The sequence below is a fragment of the Bicyclus anynana genome, chromosome 8 (assembly GCF_947172395.1).
Source record: "Bicyclus anynana chromosome 8, ilBicAnyn1.1, whole genome shotgun sequence".
Taxonomy (NCBI): domain Eukaryota; kingdom Metazoa; phylum Arthropoda; class Insecta; order Lepidoptera; family Nymphalidae; genus Bicyclus; species Bicyclus anynana.
In genome coordinates, this window is record NC_069090.1 from 8,797,289 (window position 1) to 8,822,477 (window position 25,189).

Below are 25,189 nucleotides of genomic sequence, written 5' to 3' on the forward strand. Positions count from 1 at the left end.
TTTGTGGAAAAATACACTTTTAGGGTACAACGGTAGCCAGTATGGTATATATAGTATCTATGGTCCAATAATAAATCTCTATTGTCTGTGGATATTATTTCTTCAAACTGTCATCTCTCGGACATTCAAGTGTCATAATATGGCATTCTCACTTATTTTCAAATGATTTGCTGTTCACTTTATTTTACAAATAGTATTAAAGAGAACAGTCAAGCAGTGCTTAATGTGTTTTCTTTCATCTCGCGACTCCAACTCCCAACAATTCAACTACACAAAAAGATATTTTTACGGAGATCTTTAACCGACAAACATGGTTACAACTATGAAACATCAATACTATAGATTTTATACTATAGAGACAGTTTTTATAATCGCATTAGATCCTTGATCATATACCTTATCAGAAAAGCAATGACTAGCGAGGCAGGTCTACAATAATTGGTCTTAGAATATCATTTAATTCAATTATCAATTTGTCATTGACCCTGGGAGAAATTGATAGTGTGCAAAAAAGTTCAGAACTCTAGGAAAAACCAGTTCCTAAAAAAAGTCAATTGTCTTTTCTTTTGTCATCGTCATTTGTCAATGTCAATGTCAAATTGTCAACTTGATTGAAAGTAAACCGGTAGCCGGTAATTTTATTTTTATGTGTTAAGTTTAGATAGTTATAGTTCAAAACTGATAAACAGTAATTTAGCGCTGTTTGCGAACAATATCAGTGTTCCGGCTTACTGTTATAGTATAAAGGTAATGCTATTGTGTTTTTGCTGTAGTACCCTAACCTATAATACATATCTTTTGAACCATTACATATTTAAAATTATTCGGTCTTACGGTTTTTACCTGCCTAATGTCAACATATTACGTAATATTATGCATGTTAATACTTTAAAAGCACTATACTGCTTATCGTAGATGTTTCCAGATGTTTCTATTTCTACATACATTTTTATATAATGGTAATGGTTGACATTAACTGACTTCTAATAAACATGTTCTCATGTTTTGTATAATTATAATTATGTTGTTGCTACAATGAAAATTTAAATGACAAGATGAACACTTATTTTCCAAAAAAGTCTATGAATTAAGTAGATCAACTTAACAATAAATAAATACACTGATATACTTAATTGGGCCAATATCATTACTTAAAGTGTTTTTCAGATAGCATGGGTACTGTGACAGTTCATTTCACTCTTAAAAGGTTGCTGCAATTCACGGTAATAGTATGTAATAAGAACATCATACAAGCAACTGTCACCATACCCATACCAGAAAGAAAAAACACTTTAAGTATTGCAAACCATAAAGGTTATTATCCCAGGCACAAATGCAAAATAATTCACATTGTAAGTATTAATAAGTAAATACTGCTAAGAAGCATCCCTAAAATAAATTGTTAAGTATGTGATAATGCTATTCATATTTTGACAAGCACATTGAGTCACTTAGAAAGTAGCATTTCATCATTTATTGTACTTTAAATAAAAAACACATATAGATATTTTTAAAATTTGATTTAATATTTATGTATTAACTTAGTTTTAACCGGTGGCTTAAGCTCCAATGTAAGGAACCTCCTTGCAATTCACACTGTCTCAAGGATTACTTACTAGTTACTACCCTCTGTATCTGACCTTCGAGCAATGAGCCAAACAAAAGCTTCTTAAGGTGTTAGTTGAAGCTTTTCACTATAAATCCATTAACTGGAATTATTACAACTATTGTGACGATAATGGTATAAAAAGACTCTGCAATCAACAATTAATTTTGCAGTCTCAAAAGCAAGTAAAAGTATTTTGATACTCTCATAATGTTACATTATTACTAATCTACCTACTATATAAAAATGAGATAAAATTTCACTTCCTGACGCTGTAACTCCAGAATGCACAAGCCAATTTCCACAGTTTTGAATTTGTTGGAAAGGTCTCAGGCTCCGTGAGGTTTATAGCAAAGAAAATTCAGGGAAAATTTTAACGTAGGGTAGGGGTAGGGTAGAGGTAGTTGAAAGTTTACATCGAGTTTCACGCAGCAAAGTCACGGGCACCTGCTAGTTTACTAATATAAACAAGTTTTATATTTTTATACAACCTTCACTTGCCAAAAAAGCCTCTAAATAATCATGTTATAACTACATTATGTAATTTTTTACAGTGCCAGTTTTATTTTAGCTTTAGATTTCATGTTTTTATTTAAATTCACAACACAAAAAAGTCAATGTAATGTAGGTGATATCATAATCATTCTAATTAATTTCAATTAAGTTAATAAAAACAATTTGTTGAGTTAATGAGTTTTTGATGAGTTTTATAATAATTAATTTTAAATGGAAAATACCCAAATGTATGTGAGAAGGTAGGTATCTATACTTATAATAAATCTGTAGAGAGGTCAATTCTGTACATGAAATATATTTCCAAAATAACTATCAGCGGGTGATTAGTGATCGATACTGATGCCAAAAATGCAATCAGTAAAATTTTTGTCTGTCTGTCTGTCTGTCTGTCTGTCTGTCTGTATGTTCTTTATAGAAACAAAAACTACTGGACGGATTTTAACGAAACTTGGTACAATTATTCAACATACTCCTGGGCAGGTTATAGTATACTTTTCATTACGCTACGATTCATAGGAGCAGAGCAGTGAAGAGAAATGTTGAGAAAACGGGAGAAGTTACACAATTTTTTAAGCTTACGTCGCGTGTACAGCCTTAATGGTTAAAGCTACATAGAAATTATGTATTACGGAAATGTTCTCCTTAAAATTATCTATAAAAACACAACAGCATTTATATGTCTATCTTTTATGGTAGACTCACAATAACCCGTGTAACTCCCGATAGCTTAACAGTTCGGAGCTTTCTAATTATATTTGTCTACTCTTATGTTTATAACACTCATCACTTATCCCTAATAAGAAAGTTAACATTATTACCTATTCAATAAAAAAAGAATCATAAAAATCGGTAAAGAAACACCAAAGTTATACATGAAATATGCTAAGCCATCGCGCGTGAATACTAATTCTTGCTTTAAGGATTATTTTTGTGTAACGGTTGCCGCGCTCGACGCGACTCGCGGTGGGAGGAATAAATAAAGAAGTGCAGCCTTAATGAGTAGGGTATGGGTAGGGTAGGGTAGGGTAGGGTAGGGGTAGGGTAGGGGTAAAGTAGTGGTAGGGTAGGGGTAGGGTTGGGATAGGGTAGGGTAGGGGTAGGGTAGAGGTAGGTTAGGGTAGGGTAGGGTAGGATTAGGGGTAGTTGAAAGTTTACAACGACTTTCACGCGGACGAAGTCGCGGGCGTCCGCTAGTATAATAATAAAAGTGTCAAAGTCAAGTCTGTAAATTTTATAATGATTGAAAATCATATACCTACTATGTGGTAAAAGCTGCAAAAGCTGAAAATAATTGTTATAATGTTAGCAAAGTTATAAATACAGTGTAAATAAACTCCATATAATGTCAGTTGATTTAACTCCAAACTAACAACAAACAACAAATAACAACAAAGTGTTGACATCACATAGCTTAGCTAGCTTGCTTTCCATACAATGATACACTATATATAGAGTACAACTCACTCTATAACAACAATTAGGTAATAAAGACCTAGTAACCTTTTAAGTTGCCAAATCTAGTGAAAACCGTACAGCTGTTTAAATTTTTTTGTTGCTTTATTATCCTAGCCTGTAGTAAACTTGTAGTAAACAACTTTCTAAGAAATTTGTTCTTTTGTATACAAATTGGGATTGCATGTCTACTGTTGTTGACCATGACTAATAAGTAGAAGTCATGGACTTAATGCATTATCATATTCTTAGTTGCTTACAACTTTCAAATAGTAAACATGGCTAGTAAAAGAAAATCATTGTGTATTGACAAAAAAGTTTACCTATACATTTTTCTTCTTTCCATATAACAACCACTCTCCATAACGCCATAAAATGTACAGTCTCTTTAGTGTTGATATATATAGGGTTTACACTGTATATTACTTTAGTGTAAAATTCTGTTTTTCATAAATCCTCAGATAATATGAATATTTCTGTGTCTATCTACCAGTGAAAGTCCCATTTAAAGCAGTTCAGCCAATCCAATCAAGAGATGACCCTGAACAAACCGACAGACTGACAGATAACAATTTTAAAAAAATTGATTGTGTTTTAGTATTGTGTAAATAACTTTAAGCACTTGTGAGTTATTTTGAAATCACAGACAGACACTTTAATATTATTTATATGTTATATATATGTATTGATATTGATGTATTGATGATGTAGGTCTGGCCATCACATGCTTTTACTCTGTAACATATGCCTCCTATTACTGTGTTTGTTTTTTACAACCCCATTTCACTTCAACAAAAGTGCTTTGCTTTTAATGTATCTATTCAGATATGTATTTTTAAATAGATAAGAAGTATTTATCTCGAGAGATACAAATGTGATAAACATAACAGGTATTGATTTCATTTTAACTGTGTGGTTATAGGGGTCAGTTATACTACTTTATAACCTACTTTGTGTGTAGTTTCCATTGGATGTAATTACTGTTCAAATTAGGCTTGACTCAGACCTACCACTTTCCGCCCACTTCAAAATTAAACAAAGTGGTAATTTGTTGACAGTTTTGCTGAATTTACATTGTTGCGAAACGGAATGGAAGAGAATTCTTGTATCAGATTGTAAACGTAAGTTAAATGTTAATTTCATAAAGAACAAATTAGATGCGAGATTAAGTATGTACCTATTCTAGGGAAATTCTTCCACATTATCTTAGCTACAGTTGTTGCCTACTAACTTTAAAAACATAGGTACATAGAACATACAACCTACTACTTTTCGGTAGTCGGTTAAAAAGTATCTTGATGCCACAGTAAACTTAATAGTACAGGGTGAAGAATAATTAGATTCTAAATAAAAACAAAGTTCCTCTTAAGACTCTGATGTGTAAATACGAAGAGTCTAAATTGACGCTTCCGTTCCATTCCGTTTAGCCGCTATATAATTTTAACGCTAGCACTAAATTATAAATTGCGATAATGCTGAGTTGTGCGAGAAATTCTTGTCTATGTTTTAACAACAGTGGTCGTGGATGATGTCACCCACATAACTGTCACTGATATACGAAGTCCCACTCACAAAACAAAGTGAACAGAAGGAACGTCGTCAATACAATCGACACTTCAAATACAATAATAGTGTAGTTGACTCATAAAATTTAATATAAACAATATTAATTTCGTGTAGTACATGGAATAAGGGTCCGAAATATATCGATATCAATTAACAAAAGGGATTTCTTATACAAAACTTAATTTAAATAACACGCATTTTTTCGTCAAAAACGCTGGTGTCCATTTTGTGACGTCACTAATACACTTGAAGTACTAGACGTGAAACTCAATTGTAAACTAATATTTTTTCAAATGCTCCGTTTGTAAGGGATTTATTAAAGCGACGTCATGAAACAGTTGAAATATAGACCGTCATGGCCGACAGGCGGTTTGGCTCGTATTGTCAAAAACACATTTAAAAACTAAAATTTCGTAAAACGTCTCAAAAAAATATGAAAAAAAAAATCAGTCTAGTAGAGCGATAATGAACAATTAGGTAACCATAGTAACTATTAAAAAAAGTGTCAACTAGCCTATTATAATCACTAGGCGGAAAGTGTCAAGTCTGCGCTAAGCCTTAAGGTATACGGGTATATCTACCTATGCCTTTGATAATTTACACCGGCGAATGCAAGGCAGTTCTCTCATTCTACAACTGACCGTTAACGCAATTGGTTTACGCAAAGCATAGTCAAGTTATATAAGCATTTGTTTTTATATTTTCAATTGATATTTATTTCTCTTGTATCAAAATGGGACGCATGTTGAGATTTGCGATTGTTTTGTTACTAGCAGACAGCACTATGGTCAATTTTAGGGTGCTAGCGAGAGGGATGTCGTCGATTGCGAGAGCCTTCGAAGCGAACGCGGTGGTGCCCGATGTAGTCGGCAAGGCTCCAGAGGCAGCTGTCACGGTGAGAACAATATTTTTTTAATGATAAGTTTGTGTGCATGTTTACAACGATATTTTATACTATAGACATGTTACGTGTCTTAAAATAACCGCAAAAAGTGATACGATTTTCTCAATTGAGCGCATAGGTATATTCACAACTTATGTTCTTAATTATTATTTATGTATATACAGTTTTTACAGTTCCTAAACACAGAACTCGACATTGTATCTATACAATATCCAGGTATTGTTTATTTAAATAACTTTCGTTTACAATGCGACTCAATGAAATTAAGACAATTAGCCATCTTTTTTCGCCTCAGTTTTGACGTGCTAGGGATATATCTCTATTATAAAATCTTTGCATGTTTATGTGTTTACTCGTAACACCAAACTTCTAGTTCGCTCTGAAGTCGCAAAATATTGAACTGCTCAACTATTATCATATCCATACTTACAAATAATACTTATTATAAATGCGAAAGTTAGTTTATGACTGTTTGTCTGTTACATTTTAACGGTAAAACCACATAACCGATTTGAATGAAATTTGTTATAGAATTAAATCGGACCTTGGATCAGAACATAGGTTACTTTTTATCCAGGAAAAATCCATTGTTACCGCGGGATTTCACACAAACGGAGTCGCGGGCGTCCTCTAGTAAGCTATAACCTTGCGACGATATTTTTATAGGGGTTGAGTAGGGGTAGGGTATTGGTAAGGTAGGGAAGGTGTAGGGTAGGGTAGGGGTAGGCCAGGGTCGGGTAGGGTAGAGGTAGGTTAGGATAGGGCAAGGGTAGGGTAGGGATAGGATAGGGGTGGGGTACGGATAGGGTAGGGTTAGGGTAGGGTAAAGGACAGGGTAGGCTAGGGTAGTGTTGTATTATAGGTTTAAGTTGGTAGTAGGGTAAGTTAGGGGTAGGGAAGAATTTCACTAAAGTGAAAGCGAACCTTAACCGGGTCCGCTATTGAATATAATGTTTTGAAATAGGGGTTGAAAGTTGACATCGATTTTTACGCGGACGAAGTCGCGGGCGTCCGCTAGTATACGAATAAAGACAAATTTTCATACAAACTAGCTCATTACTACAGTTTTAAAATTTGTATCAATTCAGTACATCTGAGCATATTAAATTACCCGTTAATAATTTGACTGAGAATATTAAATAAAATGTTTAATGTTGTGGTAAAAAAAACTTATAACATTCATATTATTATTATAACATACCTAACATATTTCAATAATAATTTTATATTTTGCTTATTACATTTATATTTTGTTTGTTACGTTTACATATAATAATTTACGGGTATTGTAAATATTTCAATGTCAATTACATTGTTCATCCAGATTCAGCAGTTTAATTATATATCTCGGTGTACATAAGATTTAAAACACAAGTTACTAGGCCTATCAAATGACTGGTTTTTCGTTTTTGCAATTATGCAATGCAACACGGCTATCTCAACGAAACTAAAATGCAAACTTGTTTTTGTTACGCTTTCACGACTTAACCGCTGACCCGATTGTTTACCAATGACAAGCTATATTATACGCGAGTAACATATGCTAAATATTAACGGGGTGGGTGAAACCACGGCGCATCCTCTGATCTTCTATACTAATATTATAAAGAGGTAAGGGAAGGAAGGGGGAAGATGTTGCAGGGCCTACAGGGTCAAGCTTCCCTCATTATAGGAAAGGCGATTTGCAGCTTACTACCCTGCTTCAAGAGTTGATGGACTTTGTACGTATATGATAATGTTGGTCTCTAAAGATCTAAAGAAAACAAAACATATAGTTCTCAAGTTTTTTCCTTGTGCACGCTTATATCTGACTAGCTGGAGCCGCGCGATTTTTCCCGCGTGGTTCCCGTTCCCATAGGAAATCGGGGATAATATAATATAGCCAATAGCCTTCCTCGGTAAATCGGCTATTTAACACTGAAAGAATTTTTCAAATCGGACCAGTAGTTCCTGAGATTAGTGCGTTCTTTTTACATCTGAAAATTTTAAGCGTAACTTGGTGCTACGTAATTGTAAAAATTTAAGGCATAAAAGATTATCAAAAAAACAAACAATTCCAGTAACCAGTTTAAGATTTAATTTGAGTTATAAGTACGTAATTAATTAGAAACTTGTACATATCTAATACATAAATTATGTATGCAATAGAGAAGTGTACACTTACCGATGTTGTATTTTACGAACAGTCTGCAGACATACAAGTACATACATACAAGACATACATTCGTACTGACATACATAGTGCGTGAAAGTTAACAGTACCAGTAGGGAGGCATAAGAAATTCACTAAGAGAATTTCAAGTTTGGTGAATTGTCTAAGATCCGGCTCCAGAATTAGTGCAGATTTTTTTTCTTATTATTGTGTAAATGCCGTTGACTCCTCCTTAATGGGACCTCAGCGGCGTCACCGAGGGGTCCGAAGGACAGAAGCATATGGGCGCAACGACTCTCTAATGGGCGTCTCCTCTGAGACTCGGACCTCGGCTTAGAGGACCGTTCGGAAGGGGTGTTTTGGCCTGAGTGTATCAACCCAGGCCCCCGAAATCGTGAGTTAAAAGTCCACGTCTGGGTGACGTCACATATCAGGGACCTCTTCGCCGACGAAGACGCTGCATAGCTTTTGTATGTGTTAAATGGGAAGCATTGTTGTTCATTATGTCATCGTCAGGATCGGAAAGGACATTTTTGAGCGTCTATTTTTAAATATGTATTACGGAATGTCATACATATTTAAAAATAGACGCTCTTCATCTTATGTATTACGGAACACTGGCTCACAAAGTCACAACTATCAGTACTTGATATTAAAAATTTTTCATTGTCAAGTGTATTCTCCAGAAGGGCTGGACATGGTGGCTCTTTAATACTTTTACTTAATAACCTAAAATACAAGGATAGAAAAGACATAGTTAGTCTTTCTGTGGAATGCATTGTTGAACTATCTTGTGTGGAGTTGGAACGAATTGTTATAGTATGCGTGTACCGACCCCCTCCTGCTGACTTTGATCAATTTCAAGAGGTAATGGAGGATGTAATGAGACGTTTGTGCACATCTTCCAAACAAATACTGATTTGTGGCGATTTTAATGTTGATATTCTAACAGAAAACTCAAAGTCTGTTAGATTTCTTAACTTATTCAAATGTTTTGATTTGACTCATGCTTTTAATGAACCTACTAGGATAACGGCTACTTCAGGGACATGTCTGGATAATATATTTTACAATTGTGTGATTGAAAAAAAGATGATAATAAATAAATTAGGCTCTGATCACAGTGGTCAAATAATAACTATTTTAAACAATAAATCCAATAGCAACCAATGGTTCAAGTATAGGCCGATAACTGAAGGTAAATTAGAGCGATTTAAAAGCATAATTTCTTCAAAAATTCCAAGTCTTTCATTTGAAAATAGTCACCCAGACAGGCTATTTGGTACGCTGTTCAAGACAATAGACAAAGAGTTTTGTAAAATTTTTAACTTTAAACGTATTAATGTTACTCAAAAATTAAAGTTTAGCGAATGGGCTACTGTAGGCATTTACAAAAGTAGAGACAGATTGTACGAGTTGTACGAGGAGAAACAGTATAATCAAACGCGAACATATTTAGAACATGTAAAAAACTATTCAAAAATTTTCAAACGTGTTTGTATTCTTGCAAAATCATTACACATCAAAGATAGAATAATAAAATCTGAAAACAAGGTACAAACAACCTGGAACATAATTAATAAAGAATCAGGCAAAATTAGACCACGTGATATGAGTTTTGAATTAATTGTCAATGATAAAAAGATAAACACCGATAACGAGGTTGTTAATGCCTTTGAAGACTTTTTCCAGAATGTTCCTATCTTGTTAACAGATTCACTGGACTCTTCTGCTACGGAAGCCCAGAGGATATTAAGAGGCCATGTTAAAGAGTGCAACGTTCTTTTTGAATTTCATCATATAACTGTATCAGACATTAAAAAAACTTTTAAACTGTTAAAATTAAAAAGAACTGGAGACATGTGGGGCATGTCAGTGAAAGTAATATCTAACATCATTGATGTCATTGCTCCCCACTTAGCTATTATTTTTAATGAATGCGTGGATTTGGGTATCTTTCCGAACCTAATGAAACATGGCAAACTGTTACCACTTTTTAAATCAGGTGACAAAACTGATGTTAATAATTATAGACCAATTACAATACTGCCAACACTTAGTAAGGTTTTTGAAAAAATCATTTTAAATCAACTTTTAAGTCATTTTAATTTAAATAATTTATTTCACCCTGAACAGTATGGTTTTACTAAAGGTCGCAGTACAACTGATGCAGGTGCTAAACTTTTAAAACATATATATGATGCATGGGAAAATGCTAAGAATGCTATTGGTGTATTTTGTGATTTGTCCAAAGCATTCGATTGTGTTGACCATAACATTCTTTTACTTAAGTTAAGCCACTATGGCATAAAAAGTGTTGCACTCGATCTCATCGCCTCTTATCTTAGTGATAGAACACAAAAGGTATGCATAAATGATTCAAAGTCTCGCGGTTTTTCTAACACAATGGGCGTCCCACAGGGTTCAATTCTGGGTCCTTTTCTATTCCTAGTGTACATAAACGATTTACCACACCATGTTAGCGGCATCTGTGAGATAGTACTGTTTGCTGACGACACATCCCTAATTTTTAAGAGTGACAGAAGTAAAGATAATTCCGACGATGTAAACCGTGCCATATCGCATGTGTCGCATTGGTTCACTGTTAACAACTTACTTTTAAATGCAAAGAAAACTAAATGTATTGAGTTTTCATTACCAAATGTTATAAAATTAGATAAGTCTATAATGATCAATGGTGAAACACTAGAAATAGAGAATTCCACAGTTTTCCTGGGAGTGACCTTGGATTCTAAACTTCAGTGGGGTGCTCATATAGAAAAACTGTCAGGTAAACTCAGCTCAGCTGCTTTTGCAGTGAGAAAAATAAGACAGTTTACTGATGTTGATACAGCTAGACTTGTTTATTTTGCGTACTTTCACAGCGTAATGTCTTACGGTATTTTGTTGTGGGGCAAGGCTGCTGATATACATTCTATATTTGTACTTCAAAAAAGAGCAATTCGAGCAATATATCAACTAAAATCACGCGAGTCCCTTCGTCAAAAGTTTAAAGAAATAGGCATTTTAACAGTAGCCTGTCAGTATATATATAACAGTATAGTTTATGTGAGACAAAATATTAATTTGTACAAACGAAAAGGAGATCTAAACCCACGTCTTACTAGACACGGGCATAAGTTAGTTATTTCTGCATATCGTCTCCAAAGAGTTAAAAAATCTTTTGTGGGTTTGGGTGTACTCTTCTATAACAAGATCCCCAAGACTGTGATGGACTTGCCAATGCACAACTTTAAGCAATGTGTTAAAAAACATTTACTTAGTCAAGGTTACTACACTATTGATGAGTTCCTTAACGACAAAGGTGCATGGAGGCCATTGGATCAGCTTCCACCTTCACACAGGAAATAAAACTATAAGAAATTGTAATTTAATTGTTATCAAATGTAAATTGTAATACTGTATGACTTTTTCAAAAGAGCAACTGTTGAGTTTCTTGCCGGTATCTTCTCAGCAGGACCTGCCTTCCGAACCGGTGGTAGAATCTTTACAAATAGTCAACTGACGTGTCAAAAGTGCTTGTAAACTGAGCCTACTTGAAATAAATGAATTTTGAATTTTGAATTTTTTGAATTTAAAATTAGAGTCCGAATCAGGGTATTGTGGGGAGATCCAGGTTTCTATGTAAGTCGTTATTGCGTACAAACCACGGAGTGCCCGTGACCGCATGAATCGGTTCGGAATCGGAAGGACCTAGAGGAGTCGTCTTTGGACGATGGGCAAACACTACACTAGCGTAGGTTTAGGTTAGCGACATTCGATGGATGCTGCAGAATTAGCGCACTAATTCTGCAGCATCCAACGAGAATAAGTATAGACTAGCCGACGCCGAGTCCCGTGAGAATACGGGCATAAAATATGGCCTACGAATATTCAATTTTCGCCGAAGTGAAATCCGAATTTTAAAGAATTTTCAAAAACTATTCAGTATGTTCAGAGATTACGCCCAACAACCTCGCAAAACTATTAACACAAAACCTCTTTCTAATATAAGTTTAAATAATAGAAAAGAGAATACTTGTCAGCATCCCCTATTATTCCACTGTGTAACCTCATTACAGTAGCCAGTATAAAACGGAAAATTCCGCAAATTATTTGTCATCGCACAATACAATGTCAATCTTCTTACTTAATTGAAAGGTAACGACCATGAGACCATTCATCTTCAGCAGTCTTCATTATTCCCTTATTATAGTTATAACAAGTGATTTCTCGTTCCGGTACGCTGCGGAAATGCATTATGATTTGCTTGGAATTTTCAATGAGCTATTCAAATATTTTATCGTTCGCGTGAAATTCTGTTTTTTTATTTTCATGAATTTTTCGGTATAAAAGTAGGTTTCTGCTTCAAGTTACAATTTGTTTCTATTCTAAAATTCATCAAAATTGGTTCAGCGATATATAGCCATGAAAAGGCAACAGCGACAAGACAACAGACAGACTTACTTTCGTATTTATAATATTAGTATGGAATAGCTGCGCCCCGCGGTTTTACCCACGTACGAGTGGATCCCTTTTCTCTATGTGCTATATACCAGTCTTTAATATACCTATCGGTTGTACGGATATACGGATTATGTGCCAACATAATCCGTAGAGCCTTGATCGAGTAACAAACGTCCAGATAGCCTATTCATTATTTTGGTCTTTGTTATCAACCTAAATAAACATCAAATCAATTGACAAAATGTCATTTGCTTACTGTGTGTATCCACCAGAAAGCGTCAGATGACATTTGTTACATATAATCTTAGTTTCGTATATGTCAACTAGCATAGATAGTGAATTAGCCTGGAGGAAATAGTCGTTGAGTTTTTGGACATTTTCCAATATTCTACGCAATTTTCTTAAGAACGAAATTATTTAGTTAATAGACGGTTAGTCTTTCTTAGGTTATGAATGAAATCCCCTTCACAGGGTAAGAGGATTTCGTTTTTACTTTGTATGGGAAAAAAGTGTTTTTACTATTTTTCTTGCAATTTAACAAGTTTCTTTGTGATTTAGCGGAAATATGAAAAAACTTGGACGAGCCAATCGTTTTCATTTAGGTCCCTATTATAAAGAATAGGTACTACACTCCTTTTACTTCGTCCACGTGGAATTCTTTATTTTTTTTCATGTCTTCATTCTCAGTCCGATCTTGATGATTAAGAAACATTAAAATCAAATATTACGAAACTTTAGATAGAATAATTTATACTTTTAGAAGACTCAGAAGTGGATTACAAAAATAAGAAAACCCAATTTTGAACAAAGGTTATTAACAATATTTGTCAGGACAACCTTATTAACAAATAAAACTGTAACCAAAATAAGGCCCTAGAATGGCAGAGAATGACCTTGATTGGAGTCACGCACTTGTGAAAGTTGTGTGTAGGGTTAAGGGGCCCCTTGACAGGTAACAAACACTCCCATTTTCCACTGAAATTACTTTCCCCGCCTATCCCAAAATCACCCATGAAGGATTATCCAACAAAAGGTGTGACGGATCGAACGCCACGACAAGAATGAGCTAGACCGTACGGCAAACGCCTTATATCGCCAGTCGTTCCCGCCTGATGGCTACCCCTCTCTAACTCCCCACTTTTTACGGAAACAAGTTGCGCCACCTGACGTCTTATCCGTCTCAGACTACTATTTCTTACAATACTTTTTCTACATTATTAAACTTATATCGTTACAGGTCAAATTCACGAGCGGCGTGGAAGTCAAAAGTGGCAATGTCCTCACACCGACCCAAGTGAAGGACGTGCCGAGCGTTTCGTGGGACGCCCAGCCCGACGTCTTCTATACACTGGCAATGACTGGTAAGTCTACGCTAAAGAGCCTGCCACCGACGAGTCGTTTTACCACTCTCCTATAAGGATGCTCCTAGAAGGATGGCCTGACTATAGCGGGCCGTTAAAAAAGACTGATAATGCAAATGAAACACGAGGCGTGGACTTTTGGATTTTCTAAACTATTTAATTTTAATAATAGGTCATCAGTCATTTATTTATTTCGCCTAATGTTTAAGTTCAGTAATGACTTTACTACCTGAGCCCACTAACTGTGGCCCTCATAAAAAGGCTCAAAGTCACTTAGCAGGTAATGGAGCGAGCTATGCTTAGAATTTCTCTACGTGATCGAATCAGAAATTAGGAAAAACGCAGAAAAACCAGTCACACACATAGCTCATTTAGTTGCGAAGCTGAAGTGACAATGAGCAGACCACATAGTTCGAAGAATCGATGGAGATTGGGGTCCCAAGGTGCTGGAATGGCGACCATGCACCAGATAGCGCAGTCTTGGTCGACCCCCACTAGGTGGACCGAGGATATCATGTGGGTTGCAAAGAGCCACTGGATGCTGGAGGCTCGAGACCGTTTTGTTTGGAAGTCCATGCAAGAGGCCTATGTCCAGCAGTGGATGCCCATCGTCTGTTAACGATGATGATTCAGCCTAATCATGAAAAAACAAAAGAAAACATGAGACTGAACTAACTTAATACTAAGGCTTCGACTGAATCGAGCGCTGCCTTACTCGTAGCTGTATGCTACAGCTAAGTAACTGATTTTCATTCGTTTTCGTATTTCGTTTCTTATTTATTTATTTATTTTAATTCTTTATTGCACACAAATAAGATACAAAAAAGAGAAGAAAAAAAAATAGAAAAGTAAGATGCGCAAAGGCGGTCTTATCGCTAAAAGCGATCTCCTCCAGACAACCTTAAATAAAATATTTAAAGAAAGGAAAGCGGATAGTGCAATATAACATATCTATAATAATTAAACTATTTAATACCAATAACAATTACATACTAAATATACATAAATAAAAAAAATATATATGAGTACACCTAAATACATAATAAATATATAAATACACCTACATACATAATTATACATAATAAATAAACATAACTACTAGGTAACATTTCTAGGTATTAGTTTTAATTTTAATTTATTTTAATTTTGTAGTTGTAGTTATATTTCCTTATATTTTATTTTTATAATAAGTTTAGCTAATTTAAGTATTATCTTCATTAATAAATACTATTTTTAGAGTGCTAAAAAAAAAAAAAAAACATAACTACTTAAATAATAATTATTATAGTATAGTAGATAAGTAGTATTTTTTAACACGATCTTTGAAGATGCTTAGAGAAGCGGACTGTCTTATGTCACTCGGTAGCTCATTCCACAGGCTGACTGTTTTAACTGTAAATGATTTTTGATACTTCACTGAATGGCAGACTGTATATTGTACTAGTATTTTCTTCGGGGAGACACGATCGGGGCGAATGCCCCCCGCGTGTGGCCATTCATCGCATAGTGTAGAGACACTATGGTCCTTGGGTGTGCCCCTAAGAGTAGGGGTTATTTTCTTTTCTTCTCCTCATTTCCTGCTCTCTTCATTATTGGTTGAGTGGTCTTCCTTTCTTTGCCTTAATTTGAAGCTGCGTTGATGCTCGGTCTTCTTTCTTGGTTGTCTAATAGGATGTCTCTGGGTAGAGCCATCCTATCAGGTGGGCGAGCGTGCCACGGCACTATGTTCCATATATGCGGATGTAGCGCCGTTTCTGTCCGGGCATATGCTCGGACCGCCTGGTCCTTGATCGTCTCGTCTTGTATATTGTAAAATTTCTTCTGTGTACAGATCCGGACGCACCGTCCCGCAAGGAGCCAACGTTCCGCGAATGGCACCATTGGCTGGTGGGCAACATCGCTGGCAACGACGTGGCGAGCGGCGACACTCTCTCCGCGTACATCGGGTCAGGCCCGCCGCCCGGCACCGGTCTGCACCGCTACGTGTACCTCGTGTACAGGCAGCCCAGCAAGCTGCAGTTCGACGAGGAGCGCCTGCCTAACAAGTGCGTATTTATGTCATAAATTAGCGACGTGAGCGGCGACACTCCGTGTACATTGGCTCAAGCTTGCCTGATTGCCGATGGCATCGTCCATCGTCCGTTATTGTCCGTCAGTCAGTCATAGTCATAGTCATATTTTATTCATAATTATACATGTTACTCGTCACAAAATCATTATTATTATACTTAATTATAACTTGTTTATATCAATAAATTATAAAAATATTTTTAAAATCATTATACAGTACATTATTAGTACTTACTAACAATATATAACAAAATATATGTCACAAAAGTTTATTTTCTAGAAATTCCTTGTAGCTATAGAAAGTCCTCAAGCTTTCAATTTATTTTTAAAAGTATAAATATTTTTTATATTTTGTGGAATCCTATTGTCTATATAATATTGTCTATATAATATATAATATTGTCTTAGTCAAGTCATGCCATGCTTTAGTAAAGGAAAGACAACCTTACTAACTTGGTCCTGCGAGATAACGAAATAATCAATCGAAACACTCTTGCTTAACCTCCATCTCACTTATGTACCTTTACAAAACTATATTGAGTAAAATGCATTCTACTTGCAATAAAACTCAAAAATGTAGCAAAGGAGATGGTCCAAAATTGTATGGATCAGTGGATAATGGCGGAAATAAAAGAAAATGATTTTTTTAACTATTTTCGATTATACAGATCTACGAATTTACTTGAATTCTTTCGAAATTATATTCATTCTCTCCCAAGAAATGCAACTCTAATAAAGGTAACAATGGCGGATTGATAACGTTTTCAATGCAGTAGTCGTTTTGACGTTTGCTGTCAATTGTCATGTCATAGTTGTTTTAAGAGCGCCATCTTGATATAAGTCAAAAAACTTGGGTTTTAATTTTATTTATTTCTTTTTATTTAGTTAGATTTATTCACTTATTTAGATTTAACAAATACCCTGTATTTTTAAAATTTTAATGATACGGGGTACAAGAATGGACCTGAAATGGACCATCCCCTTGATGAAAATAAAACGAGAGCTAATTCCTACAATTTAGATAATATGTAATTCCTACATTTTTGGGTTGTATAGAAGAGTGACAGGTCAAGTATTTTGCTTCCCTCATATACCTATACAGAAATGTCGACCAGCTTTAGGACCATATGCAGGCAGAAATAATTTTGTGTGCACATCACATCACATAAGAGAAAGCTACTAAAGCTTTCATAGAGAGGTGACCTCACCCATTATCTGACGATGGGCTCTTGGAGAAAACAAGGGAACTCATAAAATTTTTAGAGAATTTTATTTTGTGCATATTTTTTTAAATATTAAAGAAACAAATCTTTCATTTATTTCAGTTCGGGTGACAAACGCGGTGGATTCTCTATTTCGAAGTTCGCGAAGAAGTATAACCTGGGCGACCCGATCGCCGGTAACTTCTACCAGGCCGAGTACGACGACTACGTGCCCATCCTCTACAAGCAACTCGGAGGCTAAACAAATGCACTTACCCTGTTTCAGCCATACACTTACTCTGTTTTAGCCATACACTTACTCTGTTTCACCCATACACTTACTCTGTTTTAGCCATACACTTATGCATTTACAGCCGTACACTTAATACTATAAGTGACAATTCATATAAAACTTGGAAATTTTAACTATCATAAACAGTTTAATTAATTTTGCATTAGTTTAAAAAAACACCGTCATAATTTCGTATTAGTTTAATAGATAATCATTGATCCTAAATACCATTATGTAGATGCATTTATGTCAATCAGTGTAAAATTAATATTTTTAAATATCTATTATTGTGAACACTTTTTTTTATGATTTGAAAAACATTAAATAAAAGCTACATCATTTGCTCAAGCAAGTGCAAAGTATAAACGCGAAAATGTATTTAATAAAGTGGAAAGTGAAAAATAAGTTAAAAATGTAATTATATTCTATTAAGATGTTAAACAACTTAATAGAAATATTTACCACTTTAATTATACTGTATGTATATTGTATAATGAAAGTAAGTTTTAAAAAATTGTATTGTTAAGAATAAAACTATCAATTTGATGTTGAATGTTTGGTTTTGTAAATAGAAATCATTTTCTAAAATGCCAAAATATGATACTTGGTCCGTGTTATATTCGATGATTTTCCATTATTTTTCTTAAAGCTCATAGTTTTATTTCTTTTCTAATACATGTTATAATAATAAATCGTTGTTTTATTAAATCACCTACCTCTTTGGTTAGCCTGCGGCTCGGATCATGACATTTTCGAGTCCTGGCTATGTATCGTATGAGATACTTGAGCTTAACTTTTATCTAAGAAATTGTGAGTTGAATTCTTAACTTGGAGTTGGGAAATAGGTGTTGCACTTCATAGATGCAAAAGGGCACTGCATACCCTCATTACGAACCGCGGGGTGTCTGCTAGTAATCTGTAACTTTTGTCTCGTATTATTTTTTTCTTTATAAGTTAGGCCTTGACTACTATCTCACCTGGTGGTAAGTGATAACGCACGCTTCCATCTTACATTGTATCATCACTAAGCATCAGGTGAGAATGTAGTCAAGGGCTAACTTGTAAAGAATCCCTCAACCCTTACAGTCGAAACATAAAATTCCATCTCAAATGTCTGCGAGACGCGCATTAGTATGGTATCCTACTAATATTATTAACGCGAAAGTTTGTATGGACGTGTGTTTGAATGTTTGTTACTCTTTAACGCTGCAACTACTGAACCGATTTGGCTGAAATTCGGAATGGAAATAGATTTTACTCTGATTTTTTATTTTCTTCATAGATGCAAAAATGCATTTCCTGTAGTTGAGTCCTTTTTTTATTTAGTATATTCTTTAAAAACGCCCTAAAGTTACCTAATTCAGTTTAAAATCATTTGCATTAATACATTTTTAACAATAAAGTGAGAAGGTTAGATAGGATATAATTATTATATTCATTAAAATACGAGTAGATACGTAGTTAGATATTTAATAATTTCCTTATGCCCCTAGACTCTTATACAATAGAGGTACATAATCGTCGAATTGTGCACGGTAGAAGTTTCCAGCTACTGGTGCTCCCAAGTTGTACTTCTCTGCAAACTTCTTAGTGGAGAAGGCAGCGCGACCATCAACAGACCTGAACAAATAACATTTTATTACAAAACTACATTCTAAATTCAAAAACACGAGCAGTGCTCGTTCGTTCATCCGGACAGATCGATCGAATAGCAAAATAAAGTTTTCTTTAATCAAACATTGCTAATATGAGGTATTCGTATTTATTCCCGAATACTTGTACATAATTATGTATTCTATGGTACAAAGACATAACCCAGACGGTACATAGGCATTACAGATGCTAAATAATTGAAAATTTCGTACGCGTTGGTACTACGCGCGATTAAAATGGGATGGGATCTTGTCGAAGTAAACTAGAAGCTACTTACTTTGACAAGGTCCCATTGAAATCGTACGCAGATTATAGCGTACTTTAGTAACATCCTAAAATGAGTTACTGTTTAATATAACTTATAGGCCGCGTACTACGAGTAGGTATACTTATCTAGATACTCACTTGCGCTGTGATAGCCCAGTGCTCAGAATACAGAAAAATCTCTGTATATAACCTTAGCCTTCGATTTGGAGGGCGTAGGTTCGAATCCGGTCCGGGGCATGCACCTCCAACTTTTCAGTTGTGTGCATTTTAAGAATTTAAATATTACGTGTCAAACGGTGAAGGAAAAACATCGTGAGGAAACCTGCATGTCTGAGAATTTTATTAATTCTCTACGTATGTGAAGTCTGCCAATCCGCATTGGGCCAGCGTGGTGGACTATTATCCTAACCCCTCTCATTCTGAGAGGAGACTCGTGTTAAACAGCCTAAAATGGGATAAAACTACAATTAAACTTACTTATTATCAAGTTTCTTCTCATCGAAGCTCAGTTTTCCGGGTTGTTTGAACAGTATGTAGACGTAGCGATGGATGCCCGTGCCTTCTGGGGGGCCGGAGCCGATGTAACCCGACAGCACTTCTCCTTCAGATAAGTTGCTTCCCGGGATGTTGACTACTAGCCAGTGGTGCCACTCTCGGTACACTAACTCAGGCCCGTCGTAGTTATCCGGATCTTGAATAGATAAATCACATTATTTTAAGGCGAAAGTTTGTGTGTAAGTATGTTTGTTCCTCCTTTACGCCATTGGTTGTTTGGAATTTTTTTGGAATTTTGGCTGGTGGGAGGCTTCGGCCGTGGCTAGTTACCACCCTACCGGCAAAGACGTACCGCCAAGCGATTTAGCGTTCCGGTACGGTGCCGTGTAGAAACCGAAAGGGGTGTGGATTTTCATCCTCCTCCTAACAAGTTAGCCCGCTTCCATCTTAGACTGCATCATCACTACATCAGGTGAGATTGTAGTCAAGGGCTAACTTGTAAAGAATAAAAAAAAAATGGAAGAAGATTTTATCTTGGCACACTAATATATCCTTATTAGTTTCTGTTCGTCGCCGATAGTTTATTGGTAGCTTGCTTGTGAATATGCAGAATGCAAATGCAGAATGATGATAATGACATTATTGCTCTTTTTAATATAAAGCAGGTAGGTAGATAATTATTAACGGACCTATAGCAGTGGCGTAGCGTGCCTTGGAGGGACCCTGTGTCAAAGTTAGTTGGGGGCCCAAATGACGGGTTTTATCACAGAAGAAACAAAAATGGTCGTCTAAAATAACTTAGACAGTGACATAACCTATGTAGGATGGTTCCTACTTTTGGGCGCACGCTTTATCAGGAAAAATAGAGATTGTGGGTTACCTACATTTTACTAATTTTTGCTTTTACACGTAAGGGTAGTCCGGGTGCCCGTAACATTGATACGGCTGATGCGGCGGTAGCTTCGTCCCTGACCTATGGCATCTTGGCACGTATTTATACTTAGGGTACTTATTTAAATATCTACTTCACTTATAACTTTTTTATTTAGGTAACTAGGGAACGCCCGTGACTTCGTCCGCTTGAAAATCGATATACATTTTCAACCCCTATTTCGCCCCCTTCTATTTATATTTTCGCATGTTTAATCTATACTAATACTAGCGGAGCCGGTCAAGCTTTGACTTACGCTTTGACTTACGTGCACTTCTTCCCTATCCTTACCCTACTCCTACCCCTACCCCACCCTACCTCTAACCAACTCTACCCCTGAATTCATTTGTTACAAGAAAATGTGATAAATGAAGAACCGCTCGACCAATTTTGTGCAAACTTCACATAAACCATCTACGAAATAGTCAAAGCCCTAATATTTGGATAGGATAGGTGAGCTCGTTCTTGTCAATATTGTCAATATTAGTTGAGTTATAAAATTACAACGAAACGTGGCATTGATTAGATTAATAGTATAATAATAATGTTGAGTCATCTATTATTGTTCCAATAGTTGTTTCGGTCAATGGTCTTATAACGAAAAGCTTCAACCAACAGCTTAAGAAGCTTTCGCTTAACTGTTGGATCAAGAGTCGGATACAGAAGGCAGTAATTCTTGAGACGGCGCGTATTGTGAGAAGGTTCCTCACTCTGGAACCCTGACCACCGGTTGCTTGGGCAGTCAAATGTCCAGCAGCGGGAGGGTCAAATTTTTTTTTATAAGTTTTTAATAGTGTTTAGTATATTTTGTACAATTAACAATTTTGTACAAATTAAATAACATTGTTAAAAATTGAAAAAAAGGAGAAATAAATAAATGAGAGAAATTTTAATGTACCTAATATCTATGTATATCTATATAATATCACACTACTTAATTGTGTAATTTAGCCACTTACCGGTAAAGATAAGCGTGTAATATGAGCCGGGGTCAGCTGCAAAAGATACGGTGGGCTGATCTTTGACTTGCGTCGGTGTGAGCTCGTTGCCAAGATCTGCTTTGGCGCCGCTTGGGTAATTTAGCTGAAATTATTGTTATACCTATATTATAAACAGCACCGGCCCGAAGTAAATTTTAAAATGGAGCGAGATCGAATTATGGCGCCTCTCCTGTTTGCTCATAATAATATGGAGATAACTATACCAAACCAAAGTATGAATGGAAAGCGAAGATCTTGATTATACTATGGGATGACCAATTGAAAATCAGGGCCGGCCCTGATTATAAGCTATCAATTTAACAAAAAAATATTTTTAAAAACATAAGCCTGTTTCCAGACTACGGAATGGTCGATAAGAAAAAGATAGGTACTCTGCTACCTTCTCTTCTAAATGTTGAAGTCGGCTAAAATGAAAACTAACCGGGCCATAAAAACGAGTCGATTGTCGATATCTACACATAAACCAATATTATAAAGTTTTGTTTGTTTGCTTGAACGCGCTAATCACAGGAACTACTGGTCCGATTTGAAAAATTCTTTTAATTTTAGATAGTGTTAGATATCGAGGAAGGCTAAAGGCTATATATTATCCTCGTATTCCTACAGGAACGTGAAACACGCGGGTAAAACCACGCGGCGTCAGCTAGTAGTAAATAATCATCAAAATCGGGTGATATGTGCTACCCCTTTATTTACTTACGTCCATATTTTGTTGAGATGTTCATAATTTATAAATCAAACATAGACGGGCTTTATTTAGGTTGATAACAGTCTAACTACTAAATTAAACATTTTATTTAGCACCCAACTATTTAGGCACCTACCACACAGTAGAATTATGATAATTATTATACTTACTCAGGTAAGTAGATACGTCTACTTACTGTGTTAATTTTTCGACTAGCTAGGTAATTAAGTACATATTATACCTAATTACCTACCTAGCTAGCCAAACAATTAGGTACCTATAAGATTAATTACCCATTGTACCTAACTACTTACGTATTAAATATTTTAGTTTTGGTCGAATCCTACCTTTTTTGGCCCCTGACAGAGACTGCAAGAACTATAAATAACGGAACAACTTTAAATGGAGTAGGTACCTAAATGCCTCATTGTTCTAGCGGTTACCATATTAAATGGATTTGGATTTCGAACCTGGTCCTGAAGGTCCTGGGTTCGAACGCTGGGTAACGCTTTGTACTGAGCTTTACTTTATTGTAAGACATTTCAGTAAAATTTCTCTGTGGGGAAGTTAGTGGTGCTATACCACCGTGCCTCACGGGAGAGCATGTTAAGCCGTCGAATACTGATCGTAAAATAGTTTAACATTATCATCCTAAGCCCACCAACCCACACTGGATCAGAGTGGTGGGTTTAAGGTCCATATGCCCTCCTCCTCCTCCTATAAGGAGGGATGCTTGCCACAGTAGTATTAAAATAGGCAGATAATCATACATTAACGGAAGAAGGAGATGATATACTTCTTGTTAAGTGGAAACCATCACCTATAAATATATTATTGAACAACTCTTTGCTGATAGATTTAGTAGAATTGATCATAAATTATTTAGTGTGGAAAACAGTGGAGATGCATTATGAAAGGGTCCTTAGGCCTACACTCAAGGTCACAAGTCCTGGGCACTGTTCGAGATGTTTCCTCTAACACAAGATGACAGTAAAATCCTAGTCGCTGCTACCCGCCGCGTCAACTACTATTTATTTATAACAAAATGCATTACCTCAATGGTGCTATCAGGCGGAGAATCGACTACATCGGGCACTATTTTGCTGGATTTGAAGGCACTTGAATTGGACATCTTGACTGAAACCATTTTATTCAAAAGAAAATTAATTAAACCTACGTCCAATCGCATTGGTCGCAAGAGTCAAGAGGCTGATAGGCTGTAGTAAAATTGCACACAACGGTTATAGAAGGCATTGACGTAGTCTTCATTATAAGCAGATGTTTAGGTACGTAAAGTATCTGCGTCCTAAAGGACCGAACCCGTTTTATTTTAAGGTAAATCCAGTTTACTACTAATTACTAACAGCACCGGGCCGAAGTAAATTTTTAAATGGAGCGAGATCCAATTATGGTGCCTCTCCTGTTTGCTCCTAATAATTTGCAGATCGTCAACGGTTGACTAGGATTATCGTTCAAGTGCTCTCTAGGATTTGGCGCCTGGAGCGACTGCTCCGTTAGCCGTATGGACGGGCCGACCCTGATTACTAATATTACGAGTTTAAAGAGGTCAAATAATAGTAAGTTGAGGTTGTACGCCTGTAGGGGTAGTAAAATATCTGGATCCACTCTACCGATCTTGAAATTTTTTTAGCAACAATAAACCACGTTATTTGTATGGCTATATTTTATCCCCATAATCCCACAGGAACGGGATTTATACAGGTGAAACCGCGGAGCGTTGGCTAGTTTTCAATATTCAAGAAGATTAGTAACTTAGAGTCAAAGGTACTAATCCCTTAGAGTCCCCTGCTCTAATGCTGAGTGGTAACTGGTAGGTCTTAAAATTCACGGCTATGAGGCAGGATTTCAAACGGCCTTGGTTTCCTGCTCATTTAGATTTGGATGTGATTCCTTACATTAATTGAAGGCAAAAAAGGAATACTGATAGGATATTTAATACTATCATTGTACATTCCCATAAAAGATGAGTTAATAGCATCTCGCGAATTTCAAGAAACTAAGCTTATTGCTTCGTCAAATCGTAATATGTAACTGTAAGTACTTATACCTAAATATTTTTTATTAAAAAAAATATAATAACTACGTATTTATCTAATTATATTGCTAGAATATTTATAAATGTTTTGTTTGTTCAAATTATTAAAAAAATCTTGAAACAAGATAAATCCTCACCTTGGCAATGAGACGTGTGTATTCGAAATAATAACGACCACGTATGACCGATAAGCAAGCAGTTTACTCACTGTAATAATTTGCTACTTCTGTTTTGTACTGAAAACTCGCTTACAATACTTTGCTCATACGTCGATTAGAATAATCATTCATTGTTTTACGAAGATAACCTCTTATGTAACTGGAAACAAATAGTAATAAAAAACGCATTATGGCAAAATGGGCATTTATATTATGTACCTTCTTACCTACTTTTTATTCTTTATTGCCCATAAAGGCTCTGCAGTAGGCTAGTTGTCACTTTTTTTTAATGGTCATAAGTAGGTCATTATCGTTCTACTAGATTAAAATTATTCATATTTCATTATGAGAC

At 35.6% G+C, this 25,189-nt stretch overlaps 2 protein-coding genes across 7 annotated transcripts; one reads left to right on the forward strand and one right to left on the reverse strand.

Annotated features, from left to right (window-relative positions):
- Nucleotides 1–583: 583 nt before the first annotated feature.
- LOC112052655 (phosphatidylethanolamine-binding protein homolog F40A3.3) lies at nt 584–18,280 on the forward strand. Of its 5 annotated transcripts, none has more exons than XM_024091832.2 (5): nt 584–747; nt 5,939–6,035; nt 13,901–14,024; nt 15,856–16,069; nt 17,420–18,280. In XM_024091832.2, exons 2-5 carry the CDS (start codon nt 5,955–5,957, stop codon nt 17,556–17,558), a joined length of 558 nt encoding a protein of 185 aa, XP_023947600.1. In that variant the 5' UTR covers nt 584–747; nt 5,939–5,954; the 3' UTR covers nt 17,559–18,280. The 5 variants fall into 5 exon arrangements, with proteins under 5 accessions (XP_023947600.1, XP_023947597.1, XP_023947598.1 ...); XM_024091829.2 differs by having other exon boundaries at nt 586–747; nt 5,917–6,035; XM_024091830.2 differs by having other exon boundaries at nt 587–747; nt 5,914–6,035.
- A 762-nt stretch (nt 18,281–19,042) lies between these two features.
- On the reverse strand, nt 19,043–25,143 carry LOC112052657 (protein D3). 2 transcript variants are annotated; one of them, XM_024091834.2, is made up of 5 exons: nt 24,817–25,143; nt 23,678–23,760; nt 21,894–22,017; nt 19,986–20,199; nt 19,043–19,208 (listed from the first exon to the last, which is right to left on the reverse strand). In XM_024091834.2, the coding sequence occupies exons 2-5, from the start codon at nt 23,753–23,755 to the stop codon at nt 19,070–19,072; spliced, it is 555 nt and encodes a 184-aa protein (XP_023947602.1). In that variant the 5' UTR covers nt 23,756–23,760; nt 24,817–25,143; the 3' UTR covers nt 19,043–19,069. The 2 variants fall into 2 exon arrangements, with proteins under 2 accessions (XP_023947602.1, XP_052738702.1); XM_052882742.1 differs by lacking the exon at nt 24,817–25,143 and having other exon boundaries at nt 23,678–23,887.
- Nucleotides 25,144–25,189: the final 46 nt, after the last annotated feature.